A 21,752-nucleotide genomic window follows, 5' to 3' on the forward strand; every position below is an offset into this window, starting at 1 on the left:
GACAGACGTAAGTTTTCATTTTGTTAAATTAAGATGGATAGATGGAGTGGTACGGTGGCCTAGAGGTGAAGCTCTCACCTCACAATCAGGAGGCTGTGAGTTCGATCCTAGGTAGAGGCGGAGATCCTCTCTGGGCACAGTGAGAATATATCTGCTGAACAAAACTCCTCATTGGCGACAGGAAAGGCATCTGGCCAGTAAAGGCTCTGCTAGCTGTATTCAGTTGTCCAGACTCCACTCTCAAGGGAATATGGGGTCATTAAAAGAAGAAGATGATAGACAGACAGACAGAAGATAGATAAGATAAAGGTAAAGGTTCCCCTTGCACATCTGTGTTAGTCGTTCCCGACTCTAGGGGGCGGTGCTCATCTCCGTTTCAAAGCCGAAGAGCCAGCGCTGTCAGAAGACGTCTCCGTGGTCATGTGGCCGGCATGACTCAACGCCAAAGGCGCACGAAACGCTGTCCCCTTCTCACCAAAGGTGGTTCCCTATTGTTCTACTTGCATTTTTTTACGTGCTTTCGAACTGCTAGGTTGGCAGAAGCCGGGACAAGTCACGGGAGCTCACCCCGTTACACGGCGCTAAGGACTCGAACCGCTGAACTGCCGACCTTTCGATCGACAAGCTCAGCGCCTTAGCCGCTGAGCCACCGCGTCCCTTTTAGATGATAGATAGATAGATGATAGATAGGTAGTGTGTAGAACAGGAGTCCCTGACTCCTGGGCTGTGGCCCATTCAAAACCAGGCCATGGGAGATGAGTGTAAGCACCCTCTGCTTGCACGTGGAGCTCTATTCACACGAGTGGAGGGCACACGCGTGCTGCTCACAGAAACGGAGCTGTTCGCAGGTGCGCCCGCCGCTCTCTCACACACAGACCAAACTGGGCCACCAAGCTGGGAGAGTTGGGGACGGGATGATGTAGAGCAGTTGATACACCTAGCAGTTGAGAATTCACAGCAGAGCTACGGAAAGCAAGGCCCCCAGAGCCATAAAATGTAATTGAATCGGAAATTCAATCACACGTTTTTATCAGAGCGGTGATACCCTTGAGGGCTTTACGACATCGCACTCCAGACAGGAGTTCCTTGACACTTGCGCTTAGCAGTTTTATATTGATTTGATGGCAATAAAAAGCGTGTCGGGGAAGAATTTATTTAATCCCGCGGCCCTTGAAAGCAAAAATGGTGTTTTTTACCCCCCATTCAAAGGGAGTGCTTGGAATTTGAAGAGGGGTGGAAAAGAGGTGGAGAGAGAGAGAGAGCTGGAAGGAGAGGGAAGGAGAGAGACAGAGAGAAGAGAGAGACAGAGAGATGGAAAGAGAGGGAAGGGAAGAGAGAAAGAGAGATGGAGAGAGAAAGAAAGAGAGAGATAAAAGAGAAAGAAAGAGACAGAGGGAAGGAGAGAGAATGAGAGATGGAAAGAGAGAGACAGGGAAGGAGAGAGAAAGACAGATGGAAAGAGAGAAAAAGAGAGAGAGAGGGAAGGGGAGAGAGAAAGAGAGATGAAAAGAGAAAGAAAGAGACAGGGAAGGAGAGAGAAAGAAAGACAGAGATGGAAAGAGACAAAAAGAGAGAAAGAGACGGGGAAGGGGAGAGAGAAAGAGAGGAAGAAAGAGATGGAAAGAGAAAGAGAGGGAAGGAGAGAGAGAAAGAGAGATGGAAAGAGAAAGAGACAGGGAAGGGGAGAGAAAGAGAAAGAAAGAAAGAGACATGGAAAGAGAGAAAGAGAAAGACAGAGGGAAGGGGAGAGAGAAAGAGAAAGAAAGAGATGGAAAGAGAAAGAAAGAGGGAAGGGGAGAGAGAGAGAGAGAGAAAGAGATGGAAAGAGAGAGAAAGAGACAGAAGGAAGAGGAGAGAAAGAAAGAGAGACAGAGGGAAGGGGAGAGAGAAAGAAAGAAAGAGATGGAAAGAGAAAGACAGAAGAGGAGAGAGAAAAGAAAGAGAGATGGAAAGAAAGAGACAGAAGGAAGGGGAGAGAAAGAAAGAAAGAAAGAGAGAGAGAGAGAGAGGGAAGGGGAGAGAGAGATGGAAAGAGAGAGAAACCGAGAAACAGAGGGAAAGGGGGAGAGAGAGAGAGAAAGAAAGAGATGGAGAGAGAGAAAAAGAGAGAGGGCTGCGGTAAGGAAGCTGCAGGCGCTCTTGAATGCTTAACCATAGCGGTCACAAAAAGGAATCACACGACCTCAGGACAATGCGACCGTCATAAATATGAGCCGGTGGCCAAGCGTCTGAATTTTGATCACCTGCGACCATGGGGATGCTACAACGGTTGTCAGCATGGAAAACAGTCCCAAGTCACTTTGTCCAGTGACGTAACCTTGGAACGGTCGCTAAGTGAAGTGTTCTAAGTCGAGGTTTGCCTGCGGAAATGCCACTGTTCTATTTGCATGTCCGAAGGGGGCCGTTTTCTCTCTCTCCCCCCCCCCACCCCCCCTCCCCCCGGCTGCTCGCTGTACTTTGCTGATCTTACCGAAGCTTTTCAGCCTCTCTCGGAAGTTGATGCAAATCTCTTTTTGTTATTTCAAGAAGTGCGGGGCGTTGTGATTAAACCCTCATTAAATCTCCATTTTGTTTTTCGCACCGTGCTGCGAAAGAAAACATTTATGATGCATCAGTATGGAACTGAGCAAATTGCTGCTGTAATTTTGAAGCCTCGCACGTTTCCCAGACCCGCTGAGGTGGCAGCTGGTGGGAATTCATGATTCTGTTGCTTGATTTCCACTCTCCGTTTTTCTCTCGAAGGCGTTTCGCTTCTCATCCAAGGAGGTTTTTGTTTTTTTAAAAAAAAATTTGATTTATATGCCGCCCTTCTCCGGAGACTCAGGGCAGCTTACAATGCGTTAAGCAATAGCCTTCATACTTTTGTATATTTATACAAAGTCAGCTTATTGTCCCCACAAACTGGGTCCTCAATTTACCTAGGCTGTTGAGAAGAGGACGTCCAGGAACAGCCAGGCGGGGCAGAGGAACGGGGGAAGCGGCCAGGGCTTTTCTGAAATGGGACAGAGAAGGAAGGATCAGAATAATTTTCTGGGGGTAGGAAAGGAAACATCCACAGGTTAACCTCAATTTGCAACCGTTAGATGATCTCCAAGGTCCCTTCTAACTCTGTTAATCTTATAGGTTATTTCTTTAATGACTGTTCAAAGTTACAACGGCACCGAAAAAAGTTGACTTACGACTGTTTTCACACTTACGACCATTGCATCGTTCCCCACGGTCATCGGATCAAAAATCGGACGCTTGGCAACTGACTCACTTTTTTTTTTTTTAATTTAATTTATATGCCGCCCTTCTCCGGAGACTCAGGGCGGCTTACAATGCGTTAAGCAATAGCCTTCATAATTTTGTATATTTTATACAAAGTCAGCTTATTGCCCCCACAAACTGGGTTCTCAATTTACCTATCTTAGAAAGGATGGAAGGCTGAGTCAACCTTGAGCCTGGCGAGATTCGAACTTGCAGTAATTGCAGGCAGCTGGTGTTAATCACAATGCTTTTTAGTCTGCAGAGCCACCAGGCCCCAGAGCCACCAGAGTTTCTTCAGCTCTGACCGGATGGTGGGGGAAATAGAAGGATTGATACCAAGGGTGAAATGCTCCCGGTTCAGTCCGGATCGGGCGATCCGGTAGCGATTGTGGCAGGTGGTTTGGAGAACCGGTAGAGATGGCGGCGCGAGGCTCCATCCACCTGCCTGGTTGTCGTTACTTCCTGGTTTTAACCAGGAAGTAATGTGTTTTTTTACCCTCTGCACATGTGCAGAAGGTTTTTGCACATGCTCAGAGGGTCTGCGCGCGCATGTGACACCTGCATTTCCGAACCGGTAAGGAAGGTAAGTAGATTTCACCCCTGATTGATACTCCTTGTAGACAGGTGGTCATTTGCAGAGGGTCATTGAGGCCACTTGGAGATTTATCTGTGTCCTCGGGGGTCACCTGAGTGGTGCAAATGGGTGTTGTGACTCATCTGTCTCCAGTCTATAACACAATCCTTTCAGCAGCTCCGAGAAGGCTCCACGCCCATTTGCATTTCCTTACCCAACTAGGTAACATCATCAGTGCTAGAAGGGAGTGGGGCCTGCTCTCATTTTATATTCTAGTAACAGCAGTGGGTTTCCACATTTTGTTGCTACCGATTCGCGCACATGCCTGCCTTCTGCACATGTGCCCAGCCTCAAAAACATGCCTAAATAGGATGGCATAGAGCCGGCATAGAACCGTGATTTCCGCTACCGGTTTGCTCAAACCGGCTGAATACCACCTCTGTCTATTAGCACTGGTGATGTTACCCAGTTTGAGTCATGAAACGTCAGTGAGCACCAAGCACCCCCTCATTTCATCCCTGAGCTGCAAATATTCCCCTTTAGAGCTGATTTCCTGGTGAAGTGGCTAGAACAGAGTTTTCTCAACCTTAGCAGTTTTAGGATGGGTTGACTTCCTAAATCCCAGAATTGCCCATTTGTAGTTCACCCACCTGAAATCTGCCGAGGTTGAGAAACACGGAGCTGGAGACCGAACCATCACACATTTCAGAATTCAGGAAGGCAAATCCATGAGTCCCAAACCATTTCAAACCTTTTCTTTTCTTTTCTTTTCTTTCTCCTCTCTTTTCTTTTTCCCTCTCACTTCCTCCTTTTTCTTTCCTTCTTTCCCTGCATCCTTTCTTTCCTCCGTTTCTCTTTTTCTTCATCTCTCCCTCCTTTTTTATTTCTCTTCCTTTCTATCTATCTCCTTTTTCCCCCTCCTTCTTACTGTCTATTCGTTGTTCTCCCCCCCTTTGTTTCTTTCTTTCTCTGTTTCCTTCCTTCCTTCCTTCCTCATTTCCTTCCTTCCTTCCTTCCTCATTTCCTTCCTTCCTCATTTCCTTCCTTCCTTCTTCCTCATTTCCTTCCTTCCTTCCTCGTTTCCTTCCTTCCTCGTTTCCTTCCTTCCTCATTTCCTTCCTTCCTCGTTTCCTTCCTCATTTCCTTCCTCGTTTCCTTCCTTCCTTCCTTCCTCATTTCCTTCCTTCCTTCTTCCTCATTTCCTTCCTTCCTTCTTCCTCATTTCCTTCCTTCCTTCCTCATTTCCTTCCTTCCTTCCTCGTTTCCTTCCTTCCTCATTTCCTTCCTTCCTCGTTTCCTTCCTCGTTTCCTTCCTCCCCATTTCCTTCCTTCCTTCCTTCCCATTTCCTTCCTTCTTTCCTTCCTCCCCATTTCCTTCCTTCCTCATTTCCTTCCTTCCTCATTTCCTTCCTTCCTTCTTCCTCATTTCCTTCCTTCCTTCCTCGTTTCCTTCCTTCCTTCCTCATTTCCTTCCTTCCTCGTTTCCTTCCTCGTTTCCTTCCTCCCAATTTCCTTCCTTCCTTCCTTCCCATTTCCTTCCTTCCTTCCTCATTTCCTTCCTTCCTCATTTCCTTCCTTCCTCATTTCCTTCCTTCTTCCTCATTTCCTTCCTTCCTTCCTCATTTCCTTCCTTCCTTCCTTGTTTCCTTCCTTCCTCATTTCCTTCCTTCCTTCCTTCCTTCCACCACATATATCAAGGAAAGCTCAGGACTAGTTTGCAACTCATGCTGTCAGGGTCAAAAGAAGTTAAACAAAACCCATTCTCCTAGGATGACAGAAGCCTGAAATAAAGCACTATTTTCAGTTTTGGTCCTTTTATTTGTTGGTTATCGTTGCTGTTGTCGCCGTTAATTTTAGTGTCCTCCTCAACGGCCTTCAAACGTCTAGATAAAGGATCCAATCTTTCTCAAGATATCTGGGATCTTTGTTCCTTTTGAGAAAGGCCACCCCATCAGGTGAATTTAAATTATACAGCCATTCGATACCATCTCCAGTTGGATCTGTTCTGAGTTATTCGGGGCGCATTACGCACTCTTACGAGATTTAGAATAATACTCTTTTGATTTTCCATTCTACTTGAAGGTGGAATATGGCCAGCACAGTGTAAACTGATATTTAGGAGCGTACATTAATGAAAGTTCAAAAATTATATCTAGCTGAGTTAATTAAAGGCCACGCGCTTCAGTGTTACAAGGTACTTGGGCATTCCTGGGGTACATTATAATAAGCTCTGCAGGAATTATTTGTGACTTTATTTTCCAGCATTCGGTGCATACAGGAAGTCCTCCGCTTAAGACCACAGTTGAGCCCAACATTTCTGTTGCTAAGTGAGAAATTTGTTACGTGAATTTTGCCCTATTTTACCACCTGGTTAAGGGAATCACTGCAGAATGTGACTTCCCCATTGAGTTTGCTTGTCAGAACGTTAGCATAGAATAGAATAACAGAGTTGGAAGGGACCTTGGAGGTCTTCTAGTCCAACCCCCAGCTCAGGCAGGAAACCCTACACCACTTCAGACAAATGGTTATCCAACATCTTCTTAAAAACTTCCAGTGTTGGAGCATTCACAACTTCTGGTGGCAAGTTGTTCCACTGCTTAATTGTCCTAACTGTCAGGAAGTTTCTCCTTAGTTCTAGGTTGCTTCTCTCCTTGATGAGTTTCCACCCATTGCTTGACTCCCTCTTCTTTGTTCTTTCTTCGGTTTGTTTCTTCTTTGATTGCAAAAGGGGATCATGTCATCCCGGCAACTGCAACCGTCATAAGTATGAGTCAGTTGCTAAGCGCCTGGATTTTGATCACGTGACTATGGGGATGCCGCAACGGTCGTAAGTGTGGAAAAAAGGTCATAAATCACTTTCTTCAGTGCTGTTGTAACTTCGGACGGTCACTAAACGAACTGTTGCAAGTCAAGGCCTGCCTGTATTTCATTGTTGCCCCAAACCATGAGATTTTCATAGTATCTTGGTGAATTTCGCAATATCATGGCGAAATATTTTCCCTGTTGGAATTATCTAATCCTAAAAAACAGCTTCATTTATCTGTGACACTGATTTATTCTTTTTTAAAAAAAAGAAAAAAGTGAGCGTTAGCTTTGTCACTTTATAGTACATTGTGCATTTTTAGGCTTCCGTAAGTTACAGATACCCATAATAAATTACTTGTATGTTAGGATCTAAAAATCCTTGCAATTTTATTGATCACTGGAATTCAGTGTTTCTCAACCTTGGCAGCTTGAAGATGTGTGGACTTCAACTCCCAGAATTCCCCAGCTAGCATAGCCCACCCAGTCGCCCCCCACCCCCACCCCTAGGTCAACCACAGCCTTGAAGTCGCCCTCAATGAAATCGAGTTTGACACCCCTGGTCAAGCAAATCAGCACGTGACCACTCCCCATTTTACAAACTTTTTTGCAGTGGTCGTTAAGTGAATCACATGGTCGTTAACGCAGCAGTCATTAAATGATCATTGTCTACATTGGGGCTTTTTTTTTTTAATCGAAACTGGAACTAAACTGCAGTTTTTGGCAAAATAAATAAATCAATAGCATAACTCACGGTCATATGGCCCCAGACATAAATGTGGGCCTGTTGCCAAGCACCCAAAATGCAATCATGTGACCACGGGTGTTGGGGTAACCATCGGAACTTTTACATCCAGATCATAAGTAGCTTTTGGGGGGGGGTTCTGTTCAGGGGTGGGTTTCACTTACCTTTACCACCGGTTCGCTGCACTCACGCTCACTTCGTGCATGTGCTTTGCTTGCTCACGCACCTTCCGTGCATGTGCCCGGCCTCGAAAACATGCTTAAACAGCACAACTTGGAGCGTGGGCGGGTGAGCGGGCCCACCCACCCACCCACAACCGCCGCTACCAGTTCGTCCAAATTGGTGCGAACCGGCTGAATACCACCTCTGGTTCTGTTGTAACTTTGAACAGTCACTAAGCGACCGTTCTTAATATAAGGATTACCTGCAGGCAGTTTGGCAAGAAAAAGAACACCGTGCGTAATTCAACTGGCAAAGCTGAGATTTATTCGAAAGATTTGGATTTTTGAGACATGTCCGTAAAAACAGGCCCAACCCCCCGGGCTGCGGCCCACTCCCGGGCAGTGACCTATTCAGAGCCAGGCGAGTGGAAGGTGGCACACACGTGCACGGCTCCAATCGTGCAAGCAGCAGGCCGGCAGTTGAGCTATGCGTGCGTGCACAGCGGCCCACCACTCATGTGGCCCGGGTTCCCCTCCCTTCCCCCCCAGCCAGGTCGCCAACACACAAAGTTTGGGAACCGCTGCCATGGACAATGAGAGCAGAGTTAAAGCATTTAAAAAAAAAAAATTGATTTATATGCCGCCCTTCTCCGGAGACTCAGGGCGGCTTACAGTGCGTTAAGCAATAGCCTTCATCCTTTTGTATATTTATACAAAGTCAGCTTATTGCCCCCACAAACTGGGTCCTCATTTCACGTACCTTAGAAAGGATGGAAGGCTGAGTGAACCTTGAGCCTTGGCGAGATTCGAACCTGCAGTAATTGCAGGCAGCTGTTTTAATAACAGGGTGCATTTAACCACTGTACTACCAAGGCTCTTGGTAACATTTGGCAACAGCCGGCCTTTTAATTTTCCCTTGTTCTTTGGGAAGAAGACGCTAATGAATTCCTAGATAAGTTTAAGATACACACTTTATTCCTAAGCGTAAGCATCCTTGTGCAAAAAAACACAAACCTTGCATAAGTTTGAAAAAATAGCCCTTTGTCTTTTTGTCACGTTGCGTGTGCGTCTGTTTAAATAAATCAGAGATGAGGAATCGGAGACCCGAGACTTGCCATAGCTGTATTTATTTATTGAGGCTCCTCCTCCATTTATAAACCCACGGTGCCGGAAAGCTTGCTTTACCTCTTACACTGGAGTAAACGGAGGCAGTCTTGGGGCAAGAGGAGACCAAGTCTTAAAACTGCCATTAGGAATTATATAAATAACAGATGAAAACCATATATATATATATACATACTGGCGTTTCCCATACTGGCTTCGCACGCGTGCACGGTGGGCGTTTCCCACTGCCAGGCTACACATAGCTGGCTTGTTCCTCTGTTTTGTCCACTTCGTGCTCGGTGAGGAGCAACGTGTCCAGCAGAACAGCCGACGAAGACTGGATGGGTGAGTTACAAAGCCGGTGGTTTGGGTAGCTGACCGGATTGACCCCGTTCCGCCTTCCGTGGTGCATCATAAAAAGCTTGGAGTTCTCCGTCACCGAATTTCGGAACGAGAGTCTGGCGGAGGGTCTCCGGGAGGCTGTGCCGGCAGCCGAAGTCCGGTAATTGCAGGTGATGTACCTGCCGAAGGCTTCCCGGAAGGTCTTATTGAAAAGGGTGTAGACCAGCGGATTTACCCCCGAGGAGACGTAGCCGATCCAGACGAAGATCTCCATCAGCATCTGAATGAACTCCTCGCTGCAGGATTTGCACAGGACGGAGGTGATGTTGGTGATGAAGAAGGGACACCACATCACCAGAAAAAGGAAGAACACAATCCCCAGCACCTTGGAAGCTCGCTGTTCGTTGGTGATGGACTGCATCGACTTTTTCCCGACGGCGGACATCCTGCGTATCAGCCTTTCTTCGTTCCCGTTCGGCAAAGCTCTGTCCTTGCGGGAACCATCCAGCATGGCCACTTTTTCCGGCGAGGACCCGGCCGTCATCTCCCGCTGGAAAACGGTGGAGATGGTGTTCCAAGTCAGGCGTTGAGGCGGTTTGTTGATCAAGTAAGCCTTCTGGTGCAGGACTCGGATGGTCAGGAAGTAACTCACCACCATGATGGCCAGCGGGACGAAGAAGGCGGCTATCGAACCGTACAGGATGAAGTCTCCGAAACGGTTGGGCTTGAGCACGCAGGTGAAGTTTGGAAAGTTGGCGCCGTTTTCTTCGATCCCGCGAATCGGGATCGGAATCGCGATGCCTGCGAAAGGAAGCGGAAATCCAGTCAGCTTCTGTCCATACATACGTGGAAGGGAGGACCTCGGAATATTTTGAGGAGGGGGCACTGCTATCGGGAGGATCTGCAGACGGGAGCCCAAATAGTCCTCTGGAGACCAATAGAAGGGAATGTTAAGAGCCTTGATAGTACAGTGGTCTAATGCACCCTGTTATTAACACAGCTGCCTGCAATTACTGCAGGTTCGAATCTCGCCAAGGCTCAAGGTCGACTCAGCCTTCCATCCTTTCTAAGGTAGGTAAATTGAGGACCCAGTTTGTGGGGGCAATAAGCTGACTTTGTATAAATATACAAAAGTATGAAGGCTATTGCTTAGCGCATTGTAAGCCGCCCTGAGTCTCCGGAGAAGGGCGGCATATAAATCAAATTTAAAAAAAAAAAATGTTTGTAGCTCAGGATTGAACTGCGGCGTCCTTGGTGCTCTCTGAGATTGCGCCTTTCCTTACAGGCATTTTATTGCCCAATTGGGTGAGATCACCTGGGTCTGAAGGGAGTGGGGTTTGGGAGGAGGAGGAGGACTGGGGGCTGATCTATTATAAATTATAATATTAAAAGTGATGCATTCTAATCGTGATTTGTCACTTGTTGCTTCTATGTACACTGAGAGCTTATTGTCTATGGCAGTGTTTCTCAACCTTGGTAGCTTGAAGATGGGTGGACTTCAACTCCCAGAATCCCCCAGCCAGCAGCGCTGGCTGGGGGATTTCTGGGAGTTGAAGTCCACCCATCTTCAAGCTTCCAAGGTTGAGTAACACTGGTCTATGGAGATTTTCGGTCATCCATGTGATGGTTGTGCCAAAGGTGCATAAATAAACACATGGCACAACATAGGAGAACAAACACATCAGGACAAGATTCAGCAGTCCATCTTCATTTAAAAGACACAGACCGCTCTTTTGAGGACAGCAAAGTCCACATTTTGCGCAGAGAGGACATCTGGTTTGAAAGAGGGAGTCAAAGAGGCCATCTACATTAAAACTGAACAGCCCTCTCTCAACAGAGGGGGAGGGATTTCCCACCATCTTTCTCCAGTCTATAATAATAGTCCTTTCACAGTTCCAAGAAGGCCTCACGCTCATTTGCACCGCTGAGGACATCGATAAACCTCCAAGCGGCGTCAAGGACTCTCTCAAAGGATGCAAATGACCAGCTGTCTGCAAGGAGTATCAACCCTTCCCTTCCCCACCGTCCAGTCAGAGCCGAGGAAGCTCCTTGGATGAGAAGCGAAACGTCTTCAAAGAAAAACCAGAAAGTCCAGTTGCCTCTTGAAAAAGCACCTTTTGGGACCACAACGAGACCTTATACACCGGGGACAAATTTCTTGTGTGCGTCCAATCACCCTTGGCCAATGAAGAATTCTAATTCCAATTGAAGCTCTGAGCTTGGTGGTTTTCTTGGGAGACGTTTCATGGACCAACTCAGGGACACCATCAGGGCCACGAAATGTCTGCAAGGAAACCACCAAGCTCGGAGAGCACAAAAGACCCCCACAGCCCAAAAGACTCAGTAGATGTTCTGCCCCAGCTACAGACCCCAAAGAATGCAGCACACATAAACTCTATACAAAGCTTATTTTACTCAAATAACTTAGTCTTTATCAACCAAAGGCTGTTAATAAACTGTCTTAACAGCCTACCTTATTCTAAGATAAGGTAATCACAGTCTTACTAGAGTTGGCAGAAAGCCCAGAAACAATTTTGCAGAGAATCCAGACGTGAAGGAGAGTGAACTAAAGTTGTTCCCTACAAATTGCTTCAGTCAGCATTCCTCCTTAAATAGGCTAAGGGAGTGGCCAATTAGCCCCAAGCTCCTGAGGAGCCACTCCTGCCTTTTGGCCGCTCTGCGCGCCCGTGCATCGAGAAGAGGCTCCTCCTCTTCGTCCTCTTCACTTAAAGGAGCTTCTGGAGGTTCTGGCGGCCCTGGCTGAATCCCCGCCTCTGGCACCACATCTTCTCCAGCCTCCTCATTTTCCGACTCGAGTGCCAGCTGCACTGGCTGTTGGCGCAGCACCACACCAGCCTCCTCGTTGTCGGAATCAGCTACAATCTGCACAGGCCACATACAGGCCACAACAGTAGAATACCATCTTGAGCATCGGCCTTGGGTATCAGTATGGGACGAGGGAAGAGAAATGGATCCGGGTTCTGTGGCAGAACCAACTCCTACCTAGGGAAACGGATCAGGGATGAATTCTGGGAGTAGAAGTCCACAAGTCTTAAAGTTGCCAAGGTTGGAGACTAGAAGACCTCCAGGATCCCTTCCAACTCTTATTATTCTCCAACTCTGGAACTTTGGGCCGTGATACCAACAATACTATACGGTCTTTTGATCCGTAAGTGAGGGGAGCATTGGGGGGGGGGTGTTTCCAACAGTAGGGAGAAACAGGCATATGATTTCAGGGAAGGACGTTCGAAAATTGGAAAGCCATTGTATCCTGGTTCATAATCTCCAGGAATTCCATGGGGATTAGGAAGCTTCTGCTGTTAAAAAAGAAAAAAAGGCCTCTTTTTGAGAGGCTTAATGCACGACTGCAATAATCCTTGTCAAAAGTCTTAAAAACTCCTCTTGATAAGATCGGCAAGGCAACGGGTGGGCACGATACCGTAAAAGGCAAGGCATTAAAGGATTGATTCTAAAGGCCGCGCCTTATGTAAGCGCTTCCTTCCTTTGATTTCAGAACTTTTGGGCGGTTGAATATCCTTTTTTTTTTTTCCAGGAAGCAAATGGGGTTATCTTGGGCGTAGCAGCGGTTGGTGAAGAGGGCACCCGTATCATTTTATTTTTTTTCCCCCATCCTCCCAAAGTCATCAAGACTAACGGATCTGGAGGGTCAGTTTTGCTGAATTGAATATTATTTGCCAGAAAGGAAGCGTCTTCCATTGGCTATTTTGTGTCTTAGACACATTGCCAGTCCGCAGCGTTGAATTATTAATCTAGATCAGAGGTCTTCAAACTTGGCAGCTTTAAGACTTGTGGACTTCAACTCCCAGAATTCTCCAGCCAGCTATTCTATTCTATTCTATTCTATTCTATTCTATTCTATTCTATTCTATTCTATTCTATTCTATTCTATTCTATTCTATTCCATTCCATTCCATTCCATTCCATTCCATTCCATTCCATTCCATTCCATTCTATTCCATTATTCTATTCTATTCTAGTCTATTCCATTCCATTCCATTATTCTAAATTCTATTCTATTATAATATCTTTTCTATTATACTAAATTCTATTCTATTCTACTTACGTTATTCTATTCCATTATTCTATTCTATTCTATTGGTGGCGCAGCAGACTAAAATGTTGTTAACTAGCACCAGCTGCCTGCAATTACTGCAAGTTCGAATCTCACCAGGCTCAAGGTTGACTCAGCCTTCCATCCTTTCTAAGGTTGGTAAATTGAGGACCCAGATTGTGGGGGCAATAAGCTGACTTTGTATAAAAAAAAAAACACTGTTTGGGGGGGGGGGCGGGGCGAAAGCCCTACTAAGCAGGTATATACAAAAGTATGAAGGCTATTGCTTAAAAGCATTGTAAGCCATCCTGAGTCTCTGGAGAAGGGCGGCATATAAATTGAACCAATAAATAAATAAAATAAATTCTATTCTATTCCTATTCTATTCTATTCTATTCTATTCTATTCTATTCTATTCTATTCTATTCTATTCTATTCTATTCTATTCTATTCCATTCCATTCCATTCCATTCCATTCCATTCCATTCCATTCCATTCCTTTGCTTTATTCCTATTCTATTCTATTCTATTCTATTCTATTCTATTCTATTCTATTCTATTCTATTCCCATTCCCATTCCCATTCCCATTCCCATTCGTAAACAAACAAATGATACCCCAGAGCCTGCCCATTTCATTCTGCGGTGCCATTTCACACCTTCGCCCTGTGCCCTGACCAGTTTCCCACCCCCACCCCACTTACCAATGGAGATGAGCCAGACGACTGCTATTTTGATAAGGGTGGTTGCCCGAGAGTTGTACTGGCTGGCCTGGATGGGCTTTTTGATGGCCACGTAGCGGTCCAGGGAGATGGCACAGAGGTGCATGATGGAGGCTGTTGAAAAGAGGACGTCCAGGAACAGCCAGGCGGGGCAGAGGAACGGGGGAAGCGGCCAGGGCTTTTCTGAAATGGGACAGAGAAGGAAGGATCAGAATAATTTTCCGGGGGTAGGAAAGGAAACATCCACAGGTTAACCTCAACTTGCAACCGTTAGATGACCTCCAAGGTCCCTTCTAACTCTGTTAATCTTAGAGGTTATTTCTTTAATGACTGTTCAAAGTTACAACGGCACCGAAAAAAATTGACTTACGACTGTTTTCACACTTACGACCATTGCATCGTTCCCCACGGTCATTGGGTCAAAAATCGGACGCTTGGCAACTGACTCACTTTTTTTTTTTTTTAATTTGATTTATATGCCGCCCTTCTCCGGAGACTCAGGGCGGCTTACAGTGCGTTAAGCAATAGCCTTCATACTTTTGTATATATTTATACAAAGTCAGCTTATTGCCCCCACAATCCGGGTCCTCAATTTACCTACCTTAGAAAGGATGGAAGGCTGAGTCAACCTTGAGCCTGGGGAGATTCGAACCTGCAGTAATTGCAGGCAGCTGGTCTTAATCACAATGCTTTTAGTCTGCTGAGCCACCAGGCCCCTGATTTTATGACGGTTGCAGCATCCCGGGGATCTGTAATCCCCTTTTGCGACCTTCTGACGGGGCAAGGTCAATGGGGAAGCCGGATTCACTGAACAACCTCGTGACTAACATAAAAAGCAGCAGTGATTCGCTTAACAACTGTCGCCAAATAGGTCATAAAATGGGTAACACTGTCCAGCTGAGCAAGGGAAATTTTGGGGTCGTTGGTGGTCGTAAGTCGAAGACTAACTGTATTGACTGTGTTGTGAACATTCTTGGACAGACTGTTGAATGAGGATAAGCGGGTTACTCGCTGAACAACTGCAGTGATTCACTTAACAACAGTGGCCGGCAAGGTCGTAAAATGGGGTAAAACTCACTAAACGATTATTTCGTTTAGCAAAAAAAAGGGGGGGGGCTCAAGTGTGGTCATAAGTAGAGGACTTGTATAAAAGCTCTTTCATAGGGAGGACTTTTAGCCGATTATAGGTAGTCCTCGACTTACAACAGTTCATCTAGTGACCGTTCGAAGTTATAGTAGCATTGAAAAAAGCGACTTATGTCCATTTTTCACATTTACGACCATTGCAACATCTGCGTGGTCACGTCATCAGAATTCAGATGTTGGCAACTGATTCATACTTATGACGGTCTCGATGTCCCCAGGGTCATGCGATCCCTTTTTTTGTGACCTTCTGACGAGCAAAGTCAATGGGGAAGCCAGATTCACTTAACAACCGTGTTCCTAACTTAACAGTTGCAGTGATTCACTTAACAGATATGGCAAGAAAGGTCGTAAAATGGCAAAACTCACTTAACAAATGTGTTGGTTAGCAATAGAAATGTGGGGCTCAGTTATGGCCGTAAGTCGAGGACCCCCTGGGTTTGGTGAGCTTCATCAAGACTTCCCAGTTTAGCCGGCAGCATTTTTAAACTTGCTTTAACAAATCACTTACAACGCCCCTGCCTCGGAGACACAACAAACAAACACACTATCTAAAAACAGAACGAGGTGTTTTTCTGCAGAACTCCTGATCAAATTCTTGATTTAATAGATTTCTGGAATCGTGTGTGGGCCTCCGCCGAAATCTCTTGTTTTACTGAGGCTCATTACGCCCTTTGGCCCAAAATCTGGAGAATTGCGCTAATGTTTTTTTCTGATGAATACATTTCACGAGTCGGTCTCGGCTTTTGCGAGCGGCAGTTTAGTTTAGTTTACTTTATTGTCATTGCACCTCACACAACGAAATTAAATTCCACCGTCGGTGTACATTATGACTATAAAAATAAAACCCAAAGACCCATTCTTCACATTCAATACAATTGAATTGAAAACCCCTGATATTGCATTAATATTAATAAGAGCCTGTAATACAGTGGACTAAAGCACTGTTATTAACATCTGCTGCTTGCAATTACTGCAGGTTCAAATCTCACCAGGCTCAAGGTTGACTCAGCCTTCCATCCTTTCAAAGGTAGGTTAAATGAGGACCCAGATTGTGGGGGGCAATAAGCTGACTTTGTATAAAATATACAAAAGTATGAAGGCTATTGCTTAACGCACTGTAAGCCGGCCTGAGTCTCCGGAGAAGGACAGCATATAAATTAAAGCAAAAAAAAAAATTGCACTATACAGTAGAATTCAATATAGTTACTGCCCTGGGATAGAAGCTGTTTTTCAGCCTTGTTTTTATTGTCCTGTACCGGCTGCCAGATGGTAATAGTTCAAAAAAAAAAGGGTGCCCAGGATGAGATGGATCTTTAAGAATGTTTTGAACTTTCTTAAGGCAGCGGGAGCTATAAAGCTCTTCCAAGGAGGGGAAAGGGCAACCAGTGATCCTCTGGGCAATGTCATTAACCCTCTGGAGCGCTGCCCTATCTGCCACTGTGCAATTGGCAAACCGTACACAGGTGCAGGAAGTTAAAATACACTCTATGGTGCAGCGGTAGAAGGTCACCAGCAGTTTCTCATTCAGTTGTTGTTTCCTGAGAAGTCTCAGGGAGTAGAATCACTGCTGGGCCCTTTTGACCAGGGCTGCAATGTGAGCGCCCCAGATCAGGTCCTCTTTTTATGACAACACCCAGAAACTTCAAACTGACCACTTGCTCCACTCGGTCTCCATTGATAAGCAAGGGCTGGATGTCTGACCTATTCCTTCTATAGTCCACTATAAGCTCCTTGGTCTTATATGGTGTCAAGGATCAAATGATTGTCTCCACACCACGAAAGCCACCGGTCTACCTCATCTCGATAGGCAGACTCATCCCTCCCAGAGATGAATTCCCCCCACTGTTGTATCATCTGCAAATTTAGTAATAGTATTACTAGCGTGAGTGGGAATGCAATCATGCACATAAAGAGTATTGAGTAAGGGACTCAACACACAACCCTGTGGTGTACCAGTGTTAAGAGTAAGTTGGGTTTAAGCAGCAAAAAAGTGAAGAGGGATGATGTCTGGTGTGCGTTTGCGATCCAGGTTCCTGTCTTTGAGCCTCTTACTTGCAATTCTTACAAGAGGTTTTGCCTGGTTTGAAGGCAGGGGTGTCCAGCCTTGGCAACTTTAAGACCGGTGGACTTCCACTCCCAGAATTCCCCAGCCAGCCCATCAATGGGAACCAGAGTGAGCTTAGGGGGAGAGAAAACTCTTAACTGAACCAGGAATTGGGTATGCCCAGTAGAGATGATAGCACTCTTCCAATATGAATGATCACATGAAGTGTTACTACCACTTTACAAGGCCTTGGTAAGGCCACACTTGGAATCCTGCATCCAGTTTTGGTCGCCACAATTGTAAAAAAGATATGGAGACTCTAGAAAGAGTGCAGAGAAGAGCAACAAAGAGGATTAGGGGATGATTGGAGGCTAAAACATATGAAGAACGGTTGCAGGAACTGGGCATGGCTAGTTTGATGAAAAGAAGGACTAGGGGAGACATGATAGCAGTCTTCCAGTATCTCAGGGGCTGCCCCAAAGAAGAGGGAGTCAAGCTATTCTCCAAAGCCCCTGAAGGCAGGACGAGAAGCAACGGGTGGAAACTAATCAAGGAGAGAAGCAACTTGGAACTAAGGAGAAATTTCCTGACCATTAGAACAATTAACCAGTGGAACAACTTGCCTCCAGAAGTTGTAAATGCTCCAACACTGGAAGTTTTTAAGAGGATGTTGGATAACCATTATGTCTGAAGTGGTGTAGGCTTTCCTGCTTAAGCAGGGGGTTGGACTAGAAGACCTCCAAGGTCCCTTCCAACTCTGTTATTCTGAGGCGCTGCCACAAAGAAGAGGGGGTCAAATTATTCTCCAAAGCACCAGAAGGCAGGAGAAGAAGCAATGGATGGAAAGTCTTCAAGAAGAGAAGCAACCTGGAACTAAGAAGAAATTTCCTAACAGTGAGAACAATTTATCAGTGGAATGGAAGTTGGCTCCTGAAGTTGTGGATGCTCCATCACTGGAGGTTTTAGAGAAGAGAAGAGAAGAGAAGAGAAGAGAAGAGAAGAGAAGGGAAGAGAAGAGAAGAGAAGAGAAGAGAAGAGAAGAGAAGAGAAGAGAAGAGAAGAGAAGTTAGAATGGAAGAGAAGAGAAGGGAAGAGAAGTTAGAATGGAAGAGAAGAGAAAAGAGAAGAGAAAAGAGAAGGGAAGGGAAGGGAAGAGAAGAGAAGTTAGAATGGAAGAGAAGAGAAGAGAGAAGAGAAGAGAAGAGAAGAGAAGAGAAGAGAAGAGAAGAGAAGAGAAGAGAAGAGAAGAGAATTTTGTATTGGCCAAGTGTGATTGGACACACAAGGAATCTGTCTTAGGTGCATATGCTCTCAGTATACATAAGGAGAATAAAATATATTCATCAAGAATAAAAAGATACAAGTGATAGTCAGGGTTACTAATAAGCTATCAAATCGTACTAGGAGACAAATAAAAACAATATAAATTGAAAGATACAAGCACATGGTTATAGTAATAAGTGGGAAGAGATAGACACAAGTAAGGAAGAGAAGAATAATAGAAATACAGTCTTAGTAAATAGTTGGACAGTGTTGTGGGAATTAGTTGTTTAGCAGAGTGATGGCATGGGGGAAAAACTGTCCTTGTGTCTAGTTGTTCTGGTATGCAGTGCTCTATAGCTTCGTTTTAAGGGTAGGAGTTGAAACCATTTATGTCCAGGATGTGAGGGGTCTGTAAATATTTTCACAGCAAGAGGCTGGGCAGACATTTGTCTGAAACGTTATCGGCTTTCCTCCTTGAGCAGGGGGTTGGACTAGAAGACCTCCGAGGTCCCTTCCAACTCTGCTATTATTCTGTTAGGGTTTTGATTTACACATACACCCCGGTCTTCGCCCATGTTCACGCTGACCCAGGCAATGCACTTCTCATATCTTCAAACATCGGTTGGGTGATCCGAATCCGGTACTTACCAAACAACAGCGTCAGCAGGGCGACCGGCATCACAAAGAGGCCAACCAGCAAATCGGCCGCCGCCAAAGACATCAGGAAGTAATTAGTGGCGTATTGTAATTTTTTCTCCAAAGAGACGGCCAGAATCACAAGGATATTTCCTCCGATGGTGGGTATGATGACTATCAGGGTGAGCAGACCAGCCCAGCGTAACATATTCCATTCTCCAGAGTTGATCTGCAGAGATCCATTCCTGAAGTCAGATGCGTTCAGAGGCAAGAGCATCTTGGGGACCAGGAAACTGGGCTTAAAATTATTATCTCATTTAAGCATTCCCCAGAATCTAAAAACTTGGTCTTCTTAGGCAGCCAGGTATGATTTCCATAAACAACCAGCATGGTTTAAAACGTCTCATTTGCTCCTTCAAGAGATCTTGGTCCAATCAATGCTATCTCCCAATTTTCTTCCTTAAAAAGCCACGTAAATGTTAAAATTCCCTCGGCCCATTTGTATCGATAGATCCTCGTAAAGTTGGGCTAATTATCGTGAAAAAGAAACCTTTAAAAAAAAATAATCAGGGATTGTCGAGAAGCGAGGTTGAAAATAACTCTTCCTTCTTCCACGTGTGGCATCAGGATTCAGAAGTTGATCTCCCTCCTAGATAATGAAAGCAGTGCTTTATAATTATTACACAGAATTTATAAAGTAATACAATATATACTCTGTTGATGACTAAAACGTATACGTAGAATGTGGTGTGGGTATGTAGGTGGTGGGATTTTGTTTGTCTTTGTATTGCCTTCATATTTTTGTTTATAATCCAATAAAAAACATTTAAAAAAAATAATTATTATTACACAGAAATTTAATGGTTTGGTTTTCGTCGCAAAAACCTACCTTATGCAAAGTTTGGATAATTATAATCCGATTGGTTGCAAAATAAAAGAAAAATTTTATTCCCCTTTTTTTTCCCCCACTCCTTTTTCTTGGTACTTGACACGTGTGAGTCCAATTTTATTTCAATTGAATTTGGGGGTTTTTTGGGGGAAGGAAAAGGTTGCAATCCATATTTTTTTGGGTGGACAATGTGTACAGATACCACTTCAGGAGATTATCGAGGATAAAATTCTGTAACCTGTCAGTTTACAAATAATTCTTTTTTTATATATATATTCTTATTCTAGGTAAGGAATAAGGTGGGTTTTCAGCCTACAGCTATCATTATCAGTAGTTATTTCTCTGGCTTGGAAAATAGCAATTGCTGGCCAGGCTTGGATTGTAAACCGTTCTGAAATAAAATGTTTAGTGTTAGATTTAAGCTCCTCTCCACAATAAATCTACAGGGGACCTTTTGACACATTCATTCTTCTAAAGGAACGTAAATTTCCTTCAGGCTTTTATCTTTCCCCGTTATTATTATGACAGTCGTTTCAGCACCCCCCCCCCCGAATTCAATCCCATTCTTATTCTGCCTCCTCACCCCAAGAATCACCGCCCGTAGCTCAAAATCAGCAAAGTCTTACCTCGATTTTATTTTATTTTATTTTATTTCTTCTCTCTCTCTCTGGAATTTACAAGCATTCTCTTAGTCCTCGAACCGGAGACATTCCTTCCCCCAAAACGTCCCGGGGAATGATGTGCCTGCTTCTGGTTTATAACACTGGATTTTTAATTTTTTTTTTTTTTTCCCCAAAGCCTGTCTTGAGATCCCTTTGCGTTCTTCAATGGCACCCACTCCTCCTTGCGATGGAGATTTCTAGCGCCGTCCGCTTCGCTTTGTGACGGAGATTGCTTTCTGGTGTCAGGTCTAGGAAGAGGAGGAGGAGGGGGGGGGTTCACTTGAATCGAAGGTTTCCTCCCCTTGTCCGGCTGCTGCTTCGTTTAGCAATTTTAGCTATTTCTATATACTTGGACCGGTGCTTCCCAGCCCTTCCTTGCCCTCTGCACAGCTTTCTCTCTCTGTGTCCACTGACTCAATTTACAGCCTCCCTGCCTGCCTGTTATATCTGTTGATTGACTCAGCCCGCTTCCAGCTTGGGAGCTTCAAAGCAAAGTTAGGAACGACTCAGCTGAGATTCCCACCATCCATCTCTTTCTCTCCTCCCCCTTCTCTTTCTTTCTCTCTTTTTTTCTCTTTCTTTCTCTCCCTCTCCCTCCCTCTCTCTTTCTCTTCCCCTCTTTCTCCTGTTCTCTTTCTCTCCCTCCCTCTCTCTTTCCCTTTCTCTCTCCACTCCTCTCTCCCTTTCTTTTTCTCTCTTTCTCTCTCCCCCCTCTCTTTCTTTCTCTCTCTCCACTCCTCTCTCCCTTTTTTTCTTTTCTCTCTCTCTTTTTTCTCCCCCCACTCTCCCTCTCCCTTTCTTTCTCTTTCTTTCTCTTGCTCTTCCCCCTCTTTCTCTCCCCGTCTCTCTTTCTCTCTCCCCCCCCTCTCCCTCTTTATCTCTTTCTTTTTTCTCCCTTTCCCTCTCTTTCTCCCCCCCCCCTTTCTCTCTCCCGCTCTCTTTTAATTTTCTTTAATGTGCAAATTGTTTGGGGTGGTTTTCTGACATCACGTTGCAACTTTTTTCAGTCTGCAAGCGCAGCCTTCAGCCCTTCTCCACGGCTTCCGTGAACGAGCCAAAAAAGCGTTCTTTTTCTCATGGGAGCAGGGAATAAATTGATATTCCAGGTAGTCCTTGATTTGCAACAACCACATGGTTCACTTAACAACTGTAGCGATTCACTTAACAGCATTGGCAAAACGGTCTTCAAATGGGACACGGCTCACTTAACAGCCGCCTTGCCTAGCAATGGAAATTTTGGGCTCGGTTGTCACATATTGATGACTGTGCTTTTGTAAATGGGACGTTATTGTGATTTATTTGATTTTTATCCCGCTTGCATTATTTGTACAAATAATTCATGG

General features: G+C 45.1%; 2 protein-coding genes across 2 annotated transcripts in view; one reads left to right on the plus strand and one right to left on the minus strand.

Annotated features, from left to right (window-relative positions):
• The window catches only part of PSMD1 (proteasome 26S subunit, non-ATPase 1), a 140,364-nt gene that overhangs the window by 51,643 nt on the left and 66,969 nt on the right, over positions 1-21,752 (plus strand). The gene's annotated exons all lie outside the window — the stretch shown is intronic.
• HTR2B (5-hydroxytryptamine receptor 2B) lies at positions 7,834-20,881 on the minus strand. Its single transcript, XM_060685201.2, has 4 exons — positions 20,374-20,881; positions 18,871-19,507; positions 13,752-13,952; positions 7,834-9,778 (listed from the first exon to the last, which is right to left on the minus strand). Exons 2-4 carry the CDS (start codon positions 19,133-19,135, stop codon positions 8,889-8,891), a joined length of 1,356 nt encoding a protein of 451 aa, XP_060541184.1. The 5' UTR covers positions 19,136-19,507; positions 20,374-20,881; the 3' UTR covers positions 7,834-8,888.

Source organism: Pantherophis guttatus, chromosome 6, assembly GCF_059756535.1.
Source record: "Pantherophis guttatus breed Tessera chromosome 6, ASM5975653v1, whole genome shotgun sequence".
NCBI lineage: Eukaryota > Metazoa > Chordata > Lepidosauria > Squamata > Colubridae > Pantherophis > Pantherophis guttatus.